This window comes from Plasmodium yoelii (genome assembly GCF_900002385.2).
Source record: "Plasmodium yoelii strain 17X genome assembly, chromosome: 11".
Taxonomy (NCBI): Eukaryota; Apicomplexa; class Aconoidasida; order Haemosporida; family Plasmodiidae; genus Plasmodium; species Plasmodium yoelii.
This window is the reverse complement of record NC_036183.2, coordinates 523230-545881: the sequence shown is the minus strand read 5'-3', so window position 1 is coordinate 545881 and position 22652 is coordinate 523230. Positions and strand designations below refer to the sequence as shown.

Genomic DNA, 22652 nt, shown 5'->3' with positions numbered 1-22652 from the left:
GGTAAATTTACTCAAATTAAAAAATGAAAAATATAAATTTCTCTATTTAACCGTAAATAAATAAATAAATAAATAAATAAATAAATATATATATATATATATATATATATATATATATATATATATATATATATATATATATATATATATGTATGTATATATTTTGATTGCATTCTTTTATGAATTTAATATAGATATATTCTGATATAATTAAATTGTGTTACATATTTTTTCAAAATTCCAAAATAATTTTAAAATACACATAATTTTTTTTTCTGTATGTATTTAAGTAATTAAGAAATATAAAATTTAAAATACGTAATTAAGACAATAAAGGAATAGAACCAAAAAATCATCAAAAACAGGAGATAAAAAGTTAATAAAAAAATTGCGATATTAAAAAGACAAAAGAAAAAAAAACAATTTATGAAAATAATATTTCTATATAAACATACATTCTCAATTTTTTATACACATAAATTTGTATAACATTATTTTTAAAAATTATTAAGCAATTTTTATGTTAAAAGATATTGTAAAAATGAACAATATCAAGGAATCAGAGAGCATACAGAGGTGTAATACAAGCATAAGAAATTTACAAACAGAAAAAATAAATAATTATAATAATAAAGATAATGTCTTTAATAAAAATGACAAAAAAAATTATAACATGGCACATAATGATCATGATGCAAATTATTCTAACATTTCAGATAAAGAATTAATGAATAAAAAATATTCTAATTTAAAACCTTTAACACAAACAACTATTAACAATCATTCACATCAAGGAACGGATAGCAATAATATTTATGAGGAATTTTCAAATTTAAATATTGAACAAGGAAATCATAATATATCAAATAATAACATCAAATTTGAAAAACGGGAAGATAGAGAAAATAATTTATTTATTTATGAAAATGATGAAAACAATATGAATAATTTAATTAATAATTATAATAATAAGGATAGCAAACTATTAGAAACTGTTAAAGACAGATCATCTGATAATATACTATCATCTTCTTCTAATGATTTAAACCAAATTCAAGAATTTAATAATTCTAATCATTTTTTATGTTTTCCTCAAAAATTATATGCTAAAGATGATGAGATAAATGCTGAGTTTGACTCTTTTAAAATAAGCGGTGTCTCTCTTTTGGATTATTTAGATGAATGCCCAAATAATAAAAAAAATTTCAACGATTCTAATATAGACCCCAATAATAATAACAATGATAACGATACAATTATTAGCTGCCTCAATGCAAAAAATTTAAATATAAATAATTCAAAAGATGAATATATGAATGATTATGCATATGCATTTCAAAATTACAAATATGGAAATAACAACGTAGATATAGTTAGCGTTGGAAATAATAACGCAGATATAATTAGCGTTGGAAATAACAACATATCGTCTTGTGATATTGTTAATAAGGAAGATAATCAAAATTCTCAAAATGATAAAATCACTAACAATTCCATATTTAATGAAATGGAAAAATATTTGAGAAGCCCTCGAAATGAAAATAATATATCTAGTAAAATGCTCGAGGAATATTTAAATTATGGTTTCAATAATATTAAAGAACAGAAACAATCTGAATTAGATAATTATGTTAACTCGAATAAAAAAATGAATATTAATGAAATAAACAATAATAATAATGAGAAAAATGTAAGAGATTACATAGATAACAATAGTAATTCTCATACACTAGATGATCATGTTAAATCAAACGAAAGTGTCCATAAAATAAGAACCGATATAAATAATAATTATGTAAATTTAAGTGATAAAGATAAAATATTGTCATTTTTAGAAAATGATGATACTACCATATTAAGTAATAATAGTAACAAAAATAAAGAGATAGATAATATGTCAAAGGATATAATAAAAGAAAATAAAGATAACAATTTTAATGAAATAAATTGTTCTGAATTGTCATTAAATAACACAATACATAATAATATAAATACAAAAGATTTTCAAACTAAACAAAATTTTATCTATAATAAAAATACATTAGATAATCCATATTTTGATTTTGATAATGAATGTAATAACTATTTTAGTAAAGATGATATTGATAATATAAAAAATAATATTGGAAATTTATATTATAAACGAACTAATGTAAAAAATGACAATGATAGTAATAGCGGAACTACTAATGTTAGTGCAAATGGTAGTAATAATATTAATAAATGTAATGTTTCTGTGAAACCAATTTTATTAGATAAAAAAAATATAGATGCAGATGCTATTGGTTATGAAAACTTGGGTGATGATATTATTGATGACAATTTTAGCATTTTTTCGAATCGTGACATTTTAAATTGCGATGTTGATTGTCTTGGAAATAATAATGCTACTATTTCGAATGGTATTAACAGCATTAGTAATAATATTAGCAACGATATTAACAACAATAACAATCGAAATCAAAACAATGTTGCAAACAGCGATGCTACTAATTTCAGTGATACATGTGAAGGGAATTACAGAAAAGATATTCTTTATAGTACTCAAAAATATAGCAATATAAATGAAAAAAATTATATAATGAATTATATAGGAGATACGGGAAATAAGTCAAATATAAACTTGAGTGATAATAATATGATAAGTGAACATGAAAAAAATGAATTTTTTATGAAATATATAAAACAATTTTTAGATGATAGCTATTTGAAAGACACCCAAAATAAAAAAAATAATAATAATAATAATAACCATACCAATTTTGAACACATTGATAATTCACTTTTAAAAAATAAAGATGTAGCAACATTAAATGGGACATCTATAAATGGATATTTAAATAGAAATATTTATTCAGAAAAAAAAAATATGGTTGATATTGTAAATTGTAATTGGGGTGGAAGAAAAATAAATGAGACACATCACAGTAGTGGAAATGATCTCAAAAATTTTATTGAAGATCATAGAAATGAAATTATTAACAATACAAATGAGGCTACAAAAATGGAAAGTATTCGAAATACGAAAGAGTTTAATGAAAGCAATAATAATAATAGTTCTATAAATTTGTCTGATTTTGATGATATAAGTTCATGCATGAAAAAAAGAGATCAATTTGATTATCACAATATTCAGGCAACAATGAATGAAATTATCACAGATCAAAATATTTATGACAATCGAAAAGGAAGCAAAAATATGGTTAATGAAAGGAGCACTGGAAATACATACACTAATGGGAATAATGTCAATAATGGCAATAATGGCAATAATGGCAATAATGGCAATAATGGCAATAATGGCAATAATGGTAATAATGGTAATAATGGTAATTCTAGTTATCATAATTCTAACTTTAAAACTTACAACAATAATAATGCATCTATGTGTGCAAATAGAACCAGTGAAGCTAATAGTTTCAATAATAATAGCCGAAATTGTATTAATAGTAATAATATAAGAGAAAACAATATTCCCAACAAAATAAATAATATTAATTCATTTTTATTAAATGATAATGGAAGAAAAAGCGAACCATTTGATGAGGACAAATATGAATACCCAATAAACAATGAGGGTTCAGAAATGTATGTACATGATAATACAATGAAAAACATTAATAAATCTGATGAAAGACGATACACCGATAAATATAATAATAATAATAGTAGTAGTAATAATAATCGTGGGAATAATATTAATTGCAATCATACTATAAAGGAAAATATGAATTGTTTTAACGACATGAATGCTGATAATAATAATAATAATTCAATAAAGAAAACTTTTCCTTTTGTAAATCCTGTGTTATTACGAGATAATGAAAATAAATCTAATAATACAAAAATCGAATTAGAAAATACTGATATTTTATTTCAAAAGGATGATATATTTAAAAGTCAGCTTGAAAAATATAAGGACTATATTGCAATGAAAAAAAATATTATGCAAAATAAAAATTTAGTCGAAAATATGTCATATGAAAACGGAAATAATAATAACATTTCTTTTGGAGAAAATAATATAATGTTTAATAATTTTCAAAATATCAACCAAAATAATATGGATGCAAATTTGACCACTTATAACAATTATAATCGAATAAACAACGGAAATATTGTTATGTCTTCTCTTAACAATAATAATAATAATATATGCTTTAATCAAGAAAAAATTATTAAAATGCTTGGCACCGACAAATTAAATAACATTGCAAACAGTCCTGATAATAATGTTTCTACTGTATCTAGTGGGGCTGCAAATATTAACAATTATTTTGGAGATGTCTCAAATAAAAATAATAAGCAAACATATTTGAGAAACATCATAGATGATAAAATGACACAATTTCTTATTAATAATAAAAGAGAAAATACTACGGAAAAAATTGAAATTTCTAATCGCATGAATTCTGCAATAGCTGATAACATTTTGATGTGCATATTGCCAAACAATAACTCAAATAACAAAAATTCTGTCAATAGATGCAATAGTAGAATAATGGAACGAAACGATGTAAACAAAATTATTGATAATAAGGCGGATCATAATAATTGCTCTAATGGAAATACCAATGATATTACCAATACACAAATTTTTAATAATGATCGTAATTATAATAATATTAATCGTAATGGTAATAATAGAACTGATGATGAAAATATTAATGACAATTTAAATATAAATGAGGGAAGTGTTCATTATAATATGAGAAATTGTAATTATCTAAGCGAAAATGGTAGTATTATATCAAATAGCCCAAGATATAGAAATTATAATAGTGACAATAACATGATGAGATGGTTGGGTAAAGGGAATGGTAATTACATTGGTACTCGAAATAATTTGAACCCAAATAATCTTAATTTGAATGGAAATAATTATAATATTATTGAGAGAAATAAAATCGGAAATATAAAAAGAGGTCAAACTGTTAATAAAATAAATACTACATATTTAAAAGCCCCAACTGATTGCATTCATATGCATGATAGTAACAATTTTGACATTAAAAATTGCATGTGCAAGGATGTGGAAAATAATATATATAATGAGGCAAAACTAAAAAGTATATATAGTTACACTACTACTACTACTACTAGCAATAATAATAATAATAGCAACAACAATAATAACAATTACACATCGTCACTACATTTTAATAATTATCAAAATACAATGAACATAGAAAAAAATAAAAATAAGTATAACAATTCTATAAGAAATATAATGGAAGAAACAAATATGATCAATAATAATGAATGGCTAATTAAAGACAATGCATCTAATAATCGAAATGGTATCACTGATTGTAATTCTAATAATAATATAAATTTAATAAATGGAAGTAGCGAAAACATGAATCTCATTTCTCACAACAATAATAATAGTGGTAATAATAATGCTATTATTAATCCTTTAAAAATAATAGATTATAACCATTGTGGTAAAAGTACATCTACTAGATGCATATCTGATGAATCTATAATTGATTCACATAATATGCATCTCAATTTGAAATCATATGGAAATTTTTCTAATTATATATCTAATTCAAAAATAAATGATAACAATAATAATAACACTATGAAATACAAAACAAATAACTCTGACGAAAATTGTATTAATAATGCCATGATGGATATATATAAAAATTATGATAAAATCAAATTTAATATGAAGAAACCCAATTCCATATGCACAAATGCGAATAACGGGAAAAATATGGATAAACAACAACCATCTCCAAGATATAAACCCCCATATATTACTAACAACAATAATAATGTCGGACGAGATAATATTATTAGAAAAGAAAATAAAGGAATAATGATGCATGATGATAAAGATAAGTTTTCTAAAGGAGGGAACAATAGGTATTTTGGAGATAAAACAAATAATTTCAATAATAAGAATAATAATAATAATAATAATAATAATAATAACAATAACAATAATAATAATAACAATAATGCTAAAAATAATTATTTATCTAAAGATTCAATGTTATCAGACAATTTTCTTGTAATTAAAAAATACACAGCAAAATATGAAGTACAAATTGACCCATTTAACGGTTTTGATATAGCCAAAAGAATAATAGGATTAAAAGGAACTAACATGAAAAAAATATGTGTAGGTACTGATTGTAAATTAAGATTAAGAGGTCGAGGGTCTGGATATTTAGAAGGAGAAGAAAAAAAAGAAGCAAATGAATCACTACATTTATGTGTATCTTGTCAAAAATATGATCATTATATATTAGCAAAAAAATTAATAGAACAATTATTAGAAAAAATATATATGGATTATGACACATGGCTTTATAACCATGGAAAATCATATGCAAATTTAAAGCCAAAGATTTATGAAAAATTTATCCCGCTTTTTAAATTTCAGCAAAATGCGAATCAACGATAATATGCATTAAAAAAATATAAGACACAATCAAAATCATATTATTAATTAAGAAATACAATTTGTACTTTTAAATGGATTGACACAAATATATTTCATTCGATAATTAGAAAAAAAAAAACCGTTTGCCCACAAAAAAATATGCTCCATAATATATTTTATATAATACATTCATTCGTTATGCATATATATCGACATATATATATACTTGTGAAATTAAAACAATTAAATAGTTATGGTTATATTAATATACTTTCATACATACACCTTGTTGTAATGTAAGATATATTTTTTTACTCAAATAATATTCCATGGTTAATACTTTTTTTCCAATTTAATATGCATATATTTATAGATATATACACATATTGAAAAAAACGGGGGAGAATTAATCCTTTAGTAATATTTTTTTAAGCGCATTTTATTGATGTTTAATAAGTTGATAATAAATGCATATGGAAATATATTGATGATAATATATTTTTTTTTAAGTTAATTTAATAAGAATACATTTATATTCTTTTATTGTCTTTTTTTTACATTTTCCGCTTTTTTTAATACTTTTTTCTAACATTTAAATTATTTTTTAATGATATACAATAAATAAAATTAAAAAATTAAAAAATTAAAAAAATGAAAAATGTAATAACATGAAAAATTTAAATGTTATTAATTCACTATATTTATTCCTTTTAGCTCCTTTTTTTTATACCACAATTTTAGCACAAACACGAGTGTATACGTTAGTATAGAATATGTGGATTTTTATCATTTTGTTTTTTTTACTTTGTTTTATTTTGTTTTGTTTTGTTTTGCTTTATTATTTTAAGGGTCGTTTTTTCATATTATAAAGTTACACTTTTTTATCACTAGTGTATTTGCGTGTATCCACTTAAATTCATGTTCAGGTTTGCATTTACATATATTTTGAAAAATTATGTCAAAATGACGTGAAAAAAAGAAGAAAAATACACACATATAATATTATACATAGATATAGCATATTTTGAAAAATTTAATTGTCAAGATTCGATAAAAAATTCATATTAGATATTTGGATTGGGTGACCACTTTTGTTGTTTTATGTATTTGGAATTAATTTTCCTTCTTTTATTTTTAAAACTTCATCCAAAATATTTATGGTTATCTGTATGAACATATTAAAAAGGAAGGCATAAAAATATTACCAATTTTATACATGAATATCCACAAAAGTATATACAATTTTTTTTTTTTTTAATGCAGATATAGCAAATTATTTGATAGAACAACAACTTTTGAGCAATATTAAATGTTTCATAAATATTCATTTTTTATTACATTATTAAAATATTCCAATAAGGTTATTCCATATGTAGTTATTCCTTCCATATTTTTCAGATAATTGCTCTTTTTTAAAGGTGCAATATTTAGCAAATTTTTTATCTCATGAAGTTTTTCTATTTCCTTTTCTATAAAATACATGGGAAAGTGAAAAAATGAATGATAGCTGACAAGATTAATGAATACTATATTATGTATTCAATATAAATCGTTCGTTTGATTGGACCCACAAAATTGTTTTATATGGATAAAAATAAATATATTTATATTTTCGAAATATGCACACATTCATATTTATTTTAACATTTTGTAGCTATATTGCATGAGATTGTATTTGTGAACAAACCTTCAAATTCTAAAAGGGGGTTAAACGTTGTGAGACGATCTATAAAATTTTGATTGATGTATAATATTAATTCATTCCATTCATAATTTTGTATTATCTTTTTTGATAATGAGGGTTTTGAATATTCATGATCTATTATTATAAAACAATTAAGTAAGGTTTGTAACAAATTTTTGTTAAACTCAACCTTTATTTTATCTGTATAAGTTAAAAAAAGTATTTTTTATTAATAATTTTTTTGAGAATAATGTGAATAGGAAATTAAAATTTTTTTTTTTTGTATACTTATTTGGATAATCTTGTGTTGATATTTGAGAATTTTTTTTTCTATCCATTGGAATGAAGCCATGTAATTTATTAGGTTTGATGATTCTATAAAATAATGATGTTCGACTAATTTATTTTTAAATTTATTTATGATATTTTCCTGATTGTTTTCTTGGGTTTTTGTTTGCAACTTATCGATTAATTGTCTTTCGCTTCCATGCTCGCATTCTATCATATATTCAACCTGAATTTTGTGAAAGGACAATTATGTTTATAGGTGTATGTGATATATATATATATATTTATTTTTTTTTTCGAATAACTAGAAATATATGAAAACATATTTAATTATTTTCATATTATTTGAACGAGCACATATAAACTCTCCTTTTCCTTGCCTGTTTTTCAACGGATTTTCTTTCACACATTAACATTCGTATAATCAAAAGATAAGAGAAATGTATTAGGGCAAACATTTTTTGTTCATTTATTTTATTGACACTTCCTCTGTTATCTATACAAAGACACATTTCTATTTTTTTTTCTTTTTTTAAATCAACTATCCAATTTGTCTTTTTTTCTTCTTTTAAATCAACTATCCAATTTGTCTTTTTTTCTTCCTTTACTTCAGGGTTTACCAATTTGAAGCCATCATCCTCCTGGGCCACACATGCTTATAAATTTAGAGTAAAATTTGTTTTTTTTTATTATTTTATTATTTTTTTATTTTTTATTATTTTTTTGTTTTTTTATTTTTTATTTTATTTTTTGGCCATTTTTCAAGTCGTGTATACTTCTCTCCCGTTTTATTGTGAACATAACTATAATTTTGATGAATGCGCATTTATATATGCATATACATGCATACACATGCATACACATGCATACACATGTTTTTCTTACCTATGCTTTCTAAACTATTGGATGTTGGCTGTTCCGGTTTATTTTTCATGTTATATAAATAATTCAAAAAATTAAGATTATAACATGAATAATATATTAATGGGATGGCAAGAAAATCTCCAGGAACCATATATTCATATAAAAACGATTCTTCGATTTCCATAATTTCATATATGTATGTACATTTATATGTTAGATTCATATTTAAAGTATTAATTAATTTTTCGTCAAAATTTTCATATTCTTTTATGATTTCATTTTCTTTCTCTAATAACTCTACGCCATTCCCTTTCTCACTTTCTTTCTCTAATAAATCTAAATCACTTCCTTTCTCATTTTCTTTTTCATTTTTTTCCGCTTCATCTTCTTCATCACTCGTTTCATTAATTGACTCTTCCTCATGTAAGGAATTGTCTTCTGTATTTTTGTCTGAGTTAAGTTCATTCGAATCGTCAGAATTTGGAACACTATCATTTCCAAATTCGGAAATATCATCATTTTCTATTTTATGGTTCTCATTTTCAGTTTGTTTGAAATCACTTTTATTTATGATTTTCAAACGGTTATTGTTTTCGTAAAAAAGTTTTATATTTGGAAATAAATTTTCACTTAATTCGTCATAAGTATAATTTTCCTTTATAATGTTAGGAAATATATAATTTTTTTCAAAAAAAAAATGATCTCTTTTTGTTTCTGCAAATTGTTTAAATATGCTTTCAAATTGGATTTCATTAAGCACCATTTCGTTTTTTATGTTACACTTATCACTAGTAAAAAGAATTTTCAAGATATTTTTTTTATGCGTTTTTTTTTTTTTTTTCCCCGTCTTTTTTTCATTTTCTATCTCTGTATGCATTTTTCCAATATACACATTTTCAGCATCCAAAACATTTTTAATTATATTTAATAAGTTTCCCAGTTTTTCGAATAAAGTGCCATCATTTTTATTCCCAAATTCATATAAATCTTTAATACTATTTTTTGTAAAATTTTTATTTATTTCATCATGTATTTTAATATGATATGAATTAATTTTTTTTATGAATTTTTTTTTTTTTTTTTTTTTGTCTTCATTGAAGGTTGTAAAGTTTTTTAGTTGTTGGCTTATAACATTTAAAGGGTCTTTTTTTTCACAGTGTAATTAATAAAAAGGCAAAAAAACAAATAATAATGAGATAAAAATATATAAAGGTAGATGGTGAATTGGAATGATCCGACATATATATATATATATTTTTTGTGACTCTTGCAAAGAACACGGTTTTATATGAAAAATAAAACCATTTAATATATATACAATATCTACATGAATTCTTATTATATATATGTATAAAATATATTTCTTGGTTCATAAAAAAAGATGAATTTTTTTCTTTTATATTCATTACCTTCTGTGTCTGTCTTTATTGCATATAGCATGGATTTCGCCAAGGAATATCCGATACATGTTTTAATATAATTTAAATTTTCTTCACTCATATTTGCTATAGTATCTTCCATTTTTACAAATGTGTATATATCCGTATATGATAATAAATAAGATCTAAATTTCGCATGAAATTTATTACTTTTATTCGTTTTCAATGTATTCCGCACATATATATTATGCAAATGCTAATGTAGGCAGAAATTATACTTATTCCTTCGCCTTATATTTTGTCATTTTTCTATTTTGTTGTTTTATTTTATTGGATGATTATATATTTTTTCTTAGAAAATTTCGCAAAGACAAAGGAATAAAATAACGCACACAAAGAAGAGGGCATATACATATACATAAGTACCCCAATAAAAACACAATCCATGTGCACCTACACATTTGTGAATTATTTTTAAAAATAGAGTAAATAAATATGGAAATGTATATAACAAAAATTCTCTACATGCTTATTTCATTCAAAATTTACATAATGCACAAATGTGTAAAAATATTTTAATTTAAAAAAAAAAAAAAAAAAAAAAAAGTGGAGAGTATAATTATGGCTAGCTCTCCCATTACAGTTCTGAAAAAATTTCACTAAAAAAGGTGATGTATGTAAAAATGTGAATAATGAAAAAATATCATAAACGGATTAATATCATGATTCTTTATTTATTTGATTAACTAACTCTTCCCATTTATTATAAGACCACGACGTAAGTAAGGCTTGGTTTTTTTTTTTTTTTTTTTAATTCTCCTTCCAATGTGTGTGTGATGTCATCATTTTCATTATTTGGGTCCAGGGTTTCACATGATTTAATGCATAAAATATCATCCGTATTTTTATAAAATTCTACATGACCTTTTGATACAAGTAAAGTAACCAAAAACAAACGAAATGTTGTTTCATTAAATCCATTAATTGGATCACAATCAATAATAAAATTAAAAAATTTTACATTTTTTTGAATTTTTTCAAGTTGATTTAATTTATATTTAAGTTTCATTGATTGTTCATAAGTTTCTAATTTTACTTCAGGTCCATTATCATATGTATAATCTTTTAATTTTTTATAACTATTGTTAGATTGTTTAGTTCTGGTATAATTTTTTTTTTTATTTGTTTCAATAGTAAAATTATTTTCATCACTAATAAAAAGATTTAAAGGGATTGTATCATAATTTAGTGAACAAAATGGTAATGTATTTATACTAAAATATTTTGATATTTTTATAAAACTAATAGTTGGTTTTACGACATTATTATTGTTTATAAAACTATTATCATCATCATTAAGTTGAAATTCAGTATTCGTTTCATTATCTTCAGAAAACATATCTACAAATGTATCTAATATTAATTTTAATTTTTCCTTTAAAGAAATAGTACTTAAACTCTCTGCTTTAAATTTTATGATTCTTGATACTTGTTTTCCATATTGACATGACTTTTGTAACTTACTTATTTTGTCATCTAAACTCATAACAATATTTCTATCTGTTTGTATAACTTTTTTTAATGCATGGTTTTGTTTAGGCTTTATTAATTCGTCTATATTTAATTTATCGATTTCATTTTGTATATATATTTCATCAACTAACTCTTCTTTTCTTTCGATTATTTCAACTTGTTCGTTTTCAGTCATTTTCACGAACAAAAAACGTCACCTAAGTGTATGCATATACATATACATACATATGCATACATATATATATGTGTGTGTGTATATTTGCAAAGTACTATTGATTGTATTTTTAAATATTAATTCATCATTTTATCCTTTTATATATCCTATTACCGTTATGACATGAAATATTTTTTCCTTTATTTTTTGATAATTCTTTATCCATGCATATAATAATATATTTTTTTTTTTCACACTATTTTATTAATTTTATAAAAAAAAAATGAACACCCTCCCTTATTATTAGTTTAAACGAATTTGCAATATATATGAAAAAAAAAAATTTTGAAAAAAGCTAAGAAAAAAAAAGAGCATACATTTAGCTTCAAATGAATGCAAAATAGAGAGGAACTAAATATAGTGTAATTTAAATGTAAGAGTTTTAATTAAAAAAAAATAATTAAAATAAGCATTTTATACACAAATTAAAAAAGCAAATGCAAATAATTGATGATAATGGGAAAATTAAAAAAAAAAAAAAAGAGAATAGTTATATATATATAGTAACGAATGAAATGACAAAAAAAAATATATATATATATATGCACATGCTATGCAATAGTTTGAAAACATTAATACACCAAAATTAAACAGAAAAAGAAAAAAAAAACAAAATAAACCAAGTTGGACAATGATAGCATATTTGCAATAATCAGAAATATATAAAAATCAAAAAACATGTTAAAGTGAGGCTATCAATTTAATTACACGCATATAAATATATGGACTCCTCTTTTACGGTATGATTTATTCGCTAACTTTGCGTATATTAAATTTTTTTAGATATAAATTTACATAATTCCATTTGTTATTCGTTGAAAATAATCATATTGAATACTTCGGAAGTTGTTGATAGAGGTTTCAATTAACGTGTTAATTCGTTGGATACACTGTGGAAAAAAAAAAAAAAAAAAAAAAAAAAAAAAAATATATATATATATTGTTTAAAACGTTTATGCAAAAGTGTAAATATAATATGTGTTATACTATTATAATAAAAATGTAGTACTATATTTAGGTATTTTTTTTACCGCGTCAACAGTTAAATTTGTCATAAATCGTTCTTTTAAGGAATCTATGCAAAACTGTGTTCCATTCGAAAAGCATGGCATTTTTAAAGCTGAGAAGGGAATAAATTCGAAAGTGTGAAAATATGAAAATTCGAAAGTGTGAAAATATGAATAAGTATGTAGCTCATTTTATATGCCAATAATTATACAACGTGGTAAAGTTAAGCAAAAAGGGATAGTAGTGGAGTTAATATGATTGAGAATATCATGGAATACTAAAAAAAAATGAGATATTTGATTTAGCCTCATATTTTATTATTATGCAAAATTTACCTGGCATCATTAATTCAACAAGGAGAATAATTTCTTCAGAATGTTTGCGAGCTTCTAAAAATCCACTAACAATAAGTCGTCTAAAATATTCATAATTATCTGAATTTTCTCCATCCATAATATCTAAATATTCTTGAGTTAATTTGAAAGGTGATGTTTCAAAATTAACATTACCCGGCGAATTTGTTAACATGAATCCATAATCTATATGTATTAGATGTCCATATGAATCTAATAGCATATTTCCATTATGTCTATCTTTTACTTGTAATAAATATGAAATTAAGGAATATGCTGCATGGCTTTCTATAAAATTCTGTAAAAATAAATAGAAATATACACATATATAGTATCTGAATTAACATAGAAATGTACATGTTTATGTATATAATAAACAGTATCGAACCTTTTTGGCCTCAAATATGTAATCTGCAAAGACGATATTGAAAATCGTTGAAATACTATCTGTACCAAACTTTCTTTTTAGTGAATCAACTGAACAAGTATCATGGACAAATTCAATTATCCCTGAATTAGATCCAGTGACTAATATTTCATAAGGGCGTAACCATAATGGCAAACCAGCATTATCAAATATAATTTTGAATTGTTTAATTAATTGAGAAGCTAATAATTCTTGTCTTAAATCATCACCACCTTTTACTATGACACATTTAAGATCCCAAGATCTTAATTTGCCATAAGGTGATATTTTTCTAATTTTTTTTTTTTTATCTTCAAATAATTCTCCCCATAATAATGTTTTTATAATTTTACAATTTTTTTTTTTAAATTCATCATTTAAATAATTTTCTACTTTAAAATATTCGCTTATATCTGGTAACATGGAAGGTAGTTCTGTAGAATAATAAAAATTTCGTGTATTATGAGAATGTGATGATAATACACTAGAATGCTTTCCATCACTTTTCCCATTATTATTATTATTTCCAATTCTTTTTATTAAATTTTTATTTATTGAACTTATTTCTTTTTTGTTATTTTTATCATATGTTTCTCCATTTTCATGATCTTGAGTTGGTTTGTCTTGTTCGGTAGTTTGAATATTTTTGGAGTTACCATCTCCTTCATTATATTCACACATATCATTTATATGACCATTTTCATCATCATTATTATTAACAGGAGAACATTTAGTAGATGTAATATCAGTGGATTTCGAGTTGTTTAAATAGTTAGGCATAGATGCAGATCTAGTGTTTAAAAATTTATTTGTTTTTATTCCTTCTGTAGATGAATCATTAGATTCGCTATTTAATTCGTTTTTATTATTATTTTGTCTTGATCTCCTTCTTCCCATTTCATTGTTATCATATTCTTTGTCACTATAACCATCATTTGATTTTTCTTCTGCTAATCCAATACATTTTTTTATAAGATAGATATTTTCTTCTTCTTCAGATGTAAAAGATATTAAATTTTCTCTCCTTAAATCGTTTACTATAGCATTATATACATAAAGATCGTTCATTTTTATTACGTTTAAATCTTTGGAAGAATTGCAACTGCTATTGGTACTACTAATTTCACTAGGATCATCATTAACACTATTTGTATTACTATTTAGTTTGTTAATTTGTTCTTTTTTATAATTATAAATTTCTTGATAATTTTTATCATCATAATATTGATATGAATTTTCATTTGATTCATAGTAACGATTTCCATTACCCCTTCCTATGTTTTTATTATTGTTATTTATTATTATTTTTTTATTTTGTTCTTCGTAACTAGATTTCATTTCACATTCATATGAACTGCTGTTTTCATTATATCCTCCATAATTTTTTGTAAGAATATAATTATTATGTTTCAGTTCTTCATCACTTTTTTCATTATTTGAATGTTCATCATCACTCAAATATTTTTTCACCCCTGATTCGTTTTGCCAATTTTTATCACTTTGCCAATTTTGGCAATTTTGGCAATTTTGGCAATTTTGGCAATTTTGACAATTTTCACAATTTTCACCATGTTTGTCATTTCTACCACTTTTTTCACTTTTTTCATTTTTTTCATTTTTTTCACTTTTACCATTTTCTATATTAAATAATCTATTACTCACATAAAATGTATTATCACTAATGTGTGAAATATCTTCATCCAAATCTGCTACTTCAAAAACCAATAAATATGGTGCTCTTTTTTTTGAAAAAAATATTTTACATTCATCATTATTAAAATGTAATATTTGTAAATGTTTGGAATTTTTTTTGTGTTTTCTTCTTGATCCACATCTATCGGATTTACTAGAAGATATTGATTCCATTGGTATACATAAACCCGTCATGGAAAAAATATTTTCACAAGAAGCTACTATACATCTTCTCATAACCATCCAAGTATTTAAGGAATATATAAATTTGTTTAGTAATGTGTTTCTTATATCGATATCAGGTTCATTTGCTAACAAATTAGATGTTGTTATTAATATATTTATAAAATTGTTCAGCAAACTAAAATAATCACATCTTCTTTGTTTCATAAAAAATTGTTGTAATTCTTCAATCATATCAAAACTATAATTGCAATCGGGAAGTGAAAATTTGGAAAAGCTTAATGGATCTCCTAATTTTGCATAAGTACTTGGCAATTTTATTTTCGCAGATGCTACAGATAAAGCTCCTGAATTTATTATATAGCATGATGGCAATTGGGGTGATAAAGTTATATTTTTTTTTTTATCTTTTTTTTCTTTTTTTATCTCAAAAATATGTGCACATTTAGGGCAAACACCGTTATATTTTTCCTTTGCACCGAGATAATTATTTTTTTCACACTCTTCATTAATATGCTCAGAATTAGAATATATTGATTGAGGATCTTTCATTTTCTCATCCATCTTTTCTACATTAATTATATCAGTATTTTTCTGATCAGTATTATTAACATAATTTGAACAAAAACACATTTCTTTTAATATTTTATCTGAATTATTTCCAGACAATAATGTATTTGTTTTTTCTATCGGGTTACTTTCGATAAGTCCTTTTAAACTATAAGAATTACTAATAAATTTGTTAAATTTTTTAATTTGATTTATTTTTTCATTTGCTCTTATTTTTTTTATAATAAATTTTCTTTTAAATAAAAGTGGATATGCTAAAATAAGAAGATCAGACTGTTTATTTTCTTTAAATATTTTACATTCATTATTTAATGGTTTACAATTAACTACAGCCATTTCAATTTCTTGTATCATTTTTTGAGATATTTCTTTATATTTAGGTATATTATCTTCAACTATTGAATTATATATCCAATTTAATTTTAAAGCAAAATGCATAGATTTGCTAGCTTTATCTAAAAGGAATCGATAAAGAGATGATGATTCATATCGTACTAATGATATTTGACATAATTGAGGTAAATAAAATAATATATCTTCAGGGTTTCTTTGTGTATATAATGAATTAACTAAATATTCATGTACTCCTACTTCTTTTCTATCATATAAATATCTAATATGTAAATGAGTGTCAAAATATTCACATCGAAAAAGCCTCAAAAGGCTTCCCTCTTTTAAAGTATTTCGAGAGAAGCTTGGCTTATTATCACGACAATCTCGACTCATACTTCCATTATCATTACTTAGATTTCCTTCATCTTTGAAAAAATTTTTATTTTTATCTTCATTTTTATTATTTTCAAAATTTTCTTCATTTTCAAAACTTTCATCATTATCATTTTTTTTTATTTCATTTATAATTTTAGGTTTTGATGATGGAGTTTCTCTAAATATTTTGGAAATACTTTCCCTCATTTTTGCACTAATATCTGACACATTACCATCAGATTTATTACTTGATTCTATAAGCCCATCTATATTTTTTTCTTTTTGACTAATTTCAGTTTCAAGTTTTTTTTCATACATTTCTATAATACGTCGATTTTTTTCTGTTGCATCGTCTATTATATTTTTATTTTGTTCACAATATTTTTCTACTATATTTGATTCATTATTATAATTAAAATTTGTTAGACATTTTTCTTCATTTTCCAATTTTTCTTCATTTTTCAATTTTTCTTCATTTTCCAATTTTTCTTCATTTCTCAATTTTTCTTCATTTTTCAATTTTTCTTCATTTCTCAATTTTTCTTCATTTCTCAATTTTTCTTTTATGTTTGTATCCTCTCTTTTTTCAACTTCAATATTATTTGTATTAATAATATCACATATATTTTTATCTTTTTGATTTGAAATAAGCTTAATATTACTTTCTTCATTATTTATTTTTTCATTATTTATTTCTTCATTCTTATTTGTGCTTGTATCTATAAAACTATTTTCATTACCTTCATCGTTTGGTTCCACTATTTCTTCTTTTTCTATATTATTTATTAAAATGTTATTTTTTTTAACTGGATTATTTAAATCATATTTTATATCTACAATGTTACAATCATCCATATTTTGTTCATACAAATTTGTATTATATTTATAATTTTGTTCATACAAATTGGTACTAAGGCTTAGCTTGCTATCTATATTATTTTGGATTTCTTCACATTTTAACACATTTGAATTTTGTATACAAATATTATCTGATTTGTTAGCATGTGTATTGCAATTATGTTCAGGCAATGCTTCACATTTATTTTCAACCTGTGTTAATTTTTCATTTTCATTTTGTTTTTCATTTTGTTTTTCATTTTGTTTTTCATTTTGTTTTTCATTTTGTTTTTCATTTTCATTTTCATTTTGATTTTCCTTTTCATTTTGATTCTCCTTTTCATCATAAACCATACTTGTTGAGATGATAGAGGGTTCTTCTTTTTCCCTCCTCGGCTTTTTTTCCTGTTCCATCATACAAATGTATGTGGATATGGAAACATAAGCTTATATAGATATGTATATATATATGAATACACGCTTATATATACATAAATGCATATATTTGAATATTTATTTGGTTATTAATTTTCGCATTTTTATGTGTATGTATTGTATGCTTATATTTTTTTCAGAAAAAAATATTATTGGAAAATCTTTGTTTCGAAAAGAATGATTGAACATGAATTTAAAAAAAAATATAAAATATATATATGGATAATATATAGCTATCTTATTAATTATAGTAGTATTTATTATTTGTAGTAATATATTCTTTTCTATTCTTAAAGCCGTAATAAATAAAAGTTCAATATATTTTTTTTCATTGTATATGCTATATTTTAATTTATTCGTTTAATTCAATTTTGCTTTTTTTATTTTTTTACTTTTTTACTTTTTTACTTTTTTTACTTTTTTTATTTTTTTTATTTTTTTACTTTTTTTATATTTATATATTTTACTTTTTTAATTTTTTTATATTTATATATTTTACTTTAATAATATATCATTACCTTGTGAATGATTTCCCGTTCACTATTTATTTGTATGTTCATTTTTTGGTACTATTATTATTTTTATTTATATATTTTTCTCAATTTCACATCATTGAACTTCTTCATGTTTTCACTTTTTTTTTTTTTTTTAATATTTAAAACAATCGTGATTTGTTTAATAATTAAAAAATTGCTTAAATAAAATGATAAATTTTTTTTATTGGGAAATCAAAAAAAAAAGAATAAGATTCTCTTTAAATCTAAATTGTAATTGGCATAAAGTAGTATATATAGTACGCAGGAAATATATAAATAGTATATTGTTCAAATTATTCTCTTTTTTTTTCATCACTTTTCTACTTAAATAATATCTACATTCTACGTTTTAATGTTTTTTTTTTCTTTTTTTTTTATATATAATTGTTTGTGTGTGTTAAATATATATATGAAAATGGAGGTATCATTTAAAGGCTAGTTTGTTCTAAAATAAAAAAAAAAAAAAAAAAGACAAAAATATCTCTGGTAACATAAATTGGAATTATAAGCATATATCTTCTCATGTATATAAGTATAAATATACCAAATAAAGTTGTTATATATATAATATTTTTTTTTAAGAAAATTGAAGAAATTTGTAATGTGTGCACTTATGTACTTATAATTTTGCTGGAATACAAATATGTGGATTTATTATTTTTTTTGTATATATTATGATGTAATAAAACAAACAAATTATTAACTTAAAAATTTATTAATAAAAAGAACATACATTTTAATAAATATAGAAAGACTATAGTTAATTTGTTTATCCACTGTGAATGCTAAACAAAACTAACCACAAGTGGGGTGAAGAAAAAACGGCAAATTTATTTAACGCTGATCTTGCAAAGTATGTACACTATTTTTATAAAAATATAATAATTGGTAGTAATAATAATAGTAATAATAGTAATAATAATAGTAATAATAATAATAATAGTAATAATAATAATAATAGTAGGGATAGTAGCAATGAATGTGATATGGACTTATTTTTTTGTTCCTTTTTGTCTATAAAACTTTTATTATTTATACGACCTTTTTTAATTGTCTATATTCCATTACTATTATATTTCTAAAGTTTTTATTTATTTATTTATAATAGTTTAAAAATATATAACTTATATTATTTTTATTTATTTTTCTCTTGGCACATATGCATACATAAAGCCAAGTTGTCCATCTTTTGTTCTATTATTTTTGTCATGTTTTTGTTCCATTTTTTATATTATTTTGTGATAAAAAAATTAGCCAATTTGTTACAATTATATTGCAATTTTTTTTTTTTTTTTTTGACTCACTATTTTACGCAAATCTGTTCATAAAAAATGAGACCTGAATTGGACACTTCGACTATTTCTGAAAATACAGATGACCAAAATATTAAAATAAACACAGACTATTTAATCAAAAAGTAAAAATTATATAAAATAAATAATATGTATATTTGTAAAATACTCATCAATTTATTATTCGTTTTATATATCTCTCTTATTTACGAAAGATATCTGATATTTTTCAAATTTTTTTTATTTTTTATTGCATATACATGCATACATAATTTTATCATTTTTTTGTATTTTTTTTCAAGTGAACCCCTCGAAAAGTATCTTAATTTTTATTCGTCACAAAATGAATATCATGATAAGGTTAAACATGGAATGGGAAATATAAAATCTAATATTGAAAATACTAACGATATTAATATAGGATCTAATATTCTTAATTCAATCGAATTTGATGATACAAATGAAGATGATCTATACAATGAGTTTGGGAAAAATGAAATTGAAAATTTTCGTTCCATCAAGTAAGTTTCACTTTTTCTATTTTTCACAATTCATTATTTCTTCTATGTAATATATTTTCCACTTTTTCATTATTAACAGAAATATTATGCACAATGATTATTTTGGGAGTATAACTCCGCATAATAAATTCGGGTATTATTATTTTATGTTTTTACACTATAAATATCATGGTGTTTATCTTCATATGTTCCAGCTATATTCTAGCTATATTCTAGCTATATTCTAGCTTTATTCTAGCTCTATTCTAGCTCTATTCTAGCTGTATTCTAGCTCTATTCACATTCCTCCCTTCTTTTTAATAGTGAAGAAATAGATGAATCAGAGACCCCCTTGAATTTAGGACAAAAAATAGAGTAATAAATATTGTTCGCTTAAAATTTAATTTTTTTATTTATTCATGAAATTCCGGCTAAGTTATTTTAATACCTCCTTTTTACTTTTCATTAAATAGTTATTTTTTTTTAATAAAAATTTTACAATCACAATTTTGGTAGATTATGTAATAATGTGGATTATTACAAACGAACAGAATCACTAACTGAAGACAAATTTTACAAACAAAATGAACAAAGATATGCTGAAAAAATTCAAGATGATACTTTAATTATATCAGATAGAGAATTAATTCAAAGTATTGGAAAAGAAGATAAACAAACTTTATGGAGCAATGAAAAGACATCATTGTTTTTTAATCAAAATATTTTAAGGTAATAAATCTAACACTCACATGTGTATATATATGTGCACATACTTATGTATATTTTTTTTTGCTTATATTTTTTTTGCTTATATTTTTTAGAGGCCCTAACGAGAATTCCAATAAGGGCATTTCTACTCCTTCAAGTCTTCAGAAAGGCGATATAATAAAAAGTACGTTTTTTTTTTTGTTTTTTTTTGTTTTTAAATTGCACATATTTGGATAAACATACATGATATATTTATCATAGCGTAATGACAATAAGTATATGTGTATTCTCATAAAATATGTTTTTATTTATTGTAAATTTTTAGATGATAAAAATGAAATAAGCTGTGGTGAATATAATGAGTGTGCCTTAACACATGATTTTTTTGAAACTATTGAAAATTTAAATACGAAGGTTTTCGAAAAATATAATAAATTAAAAGAGGTATCAGAAAATTTAATAAATGTTATAAATACATCTGATTTTGAAAAGAGAATAAACAATTTATTAAAATTAAGTGATAGCAATTCTGAGCTTATTGATCAGTTTAAAAAAAAAAGTGAAGAGTGTATTCGCAAATGTAGCCAATTTGAAACAACATCAGAAAATGTAAGAAAAATATATATATTCACAGTTTTCAATTAATGATAAAAAAAAAAAATTGTCAAATAAATAGTTTTCATATTTTATTTATGATACAATTATGAACAAATTAAAAACGCTGAATGAATAAATATCACATTTTTCATAATTTTTCATAATTTTTTTATTTTTAGTTGATGGGGGAATGTATAAATACAATGGCCTATAGCAGCATTTGTTATGGAGAATGGATGTGTTTACATTCCTATGAAATAGATTCGATTTACAAAGATTTAGATAACTTAAAAGAATTTGTTCAAATAAACTGATTTTCGAAAAAAAAAAAAAAAAAAATCAAATAAAAAAATGTAAAAAAAATAGTAAGCAAATAAAGTGCACACAGATATATACGTCCTATATTGCCCCGATTATAGAAAAAATTATTTTATGGCTTAAATCGTTTTGGCAATTTTATGACGT

At 22.6% G+C, this 22652-nt stretch overlaps 5 protein-coding genes across 5 annotated transcripts; 2 read left to right on the top strand and 3 right to left on the bottom strand.

Annotated features, from left to right (window-relative positions):
- Positions 1-520: 520 nt before the first annotated feature.
- Positions 521-6421, top strand: PY17X_1110800 (conserved protein, unknown function; the record flags this gene model as incomplete). The annotated part of the gene is made up of 1 exon (XM_719189.2): positions 521-6421. The coding sequence occupies one exon, from the start codon at positions 521-523 to the stop codon at positions 6419-6421; it is 5901 nt and encodes a 1966-aa protein (XP_724282.2).
- Positions 6422-7499: 1078 nt separating this feature from the next.
- On the bottom strand, positions 7500-10757 carry PY17X_1110700 (conserved Plasmodium protein, unknown function; the record flags this gene model as incomplete). Its single annotated transcript, XM_034637607.1, has 7 exons — positions 7500-7565; positions 7739-7869; positions 8088-8285; positions 8373-8598; positions 8765-9027; positions 9258-10379; positions 10646-10757. The coding sequence occupies 7 exons, from the start codon at positions 10755-10757 to the stop codon at positions 7500-7502; spliced, it is 2118 nt and encodes a 705-aa protein (XP_034493555.1).
- A 621-nt stretch (positions 10758-11378) lies between these two features.
- Positions 11379-12323, bottom strand: PY17X_1110600 (conserved protein, unknown function; the record flags this gene model as incomplete). The annotated part of the gene is made up of 1 exon (XM_719193.2): positions 11379-12323. One exon carries the CDS (start codon positions 12321-12323, stop codon positions 11379-11381), a length of 945 nt encoding a protein of 314 aa, XP_724286.2.
- An 830-nt stretch (positions 12324-13153) lies between these two features.
- PY17X_1110500 (uncharacterized protein) lies at positions 13154-18536 on the bottom strand (the record flags this gene model as incomplete). The annotated part of the gene is made up of 4 exons (XM_719194.2): positions 13154-13252; positions 13394-13482; positions 13706-14021; positions 14112-18536. The coding sequence occupies 4 exons, from the start codon at positions 18534-18536 to the stop codon at positions 13154-13156; spliced, it is 4929 nt and encodes a 1642-aa protein (XP_724287.2).
- Positions 18537-20421: 1885 nt separating this feature from the next.
- PY17X_1110400 (conserved Plasmodium protein, unknown function) lies at positions 20422-22501 on the top strand (the record flags this gene model as incomplete). Its single annotated transcript, XM_022956457.1, has 8 exons — positions 20422-20507; positions 20685-20903; positions 20983-21036; positions 21207-21257; positions 21399-21611; positions 21704-21774; positions 21916-22199; positions 22367-22501. 8 exons carry the CDS (start codon positions 20422-20424, stop codon positions 22499-22501), a joined length of 1113 nt encoding a protein of 370 aa, XP_022812362.1.
- Between the last annotated feature and the right edge of the window lie 151 nt (positions 22502-22652).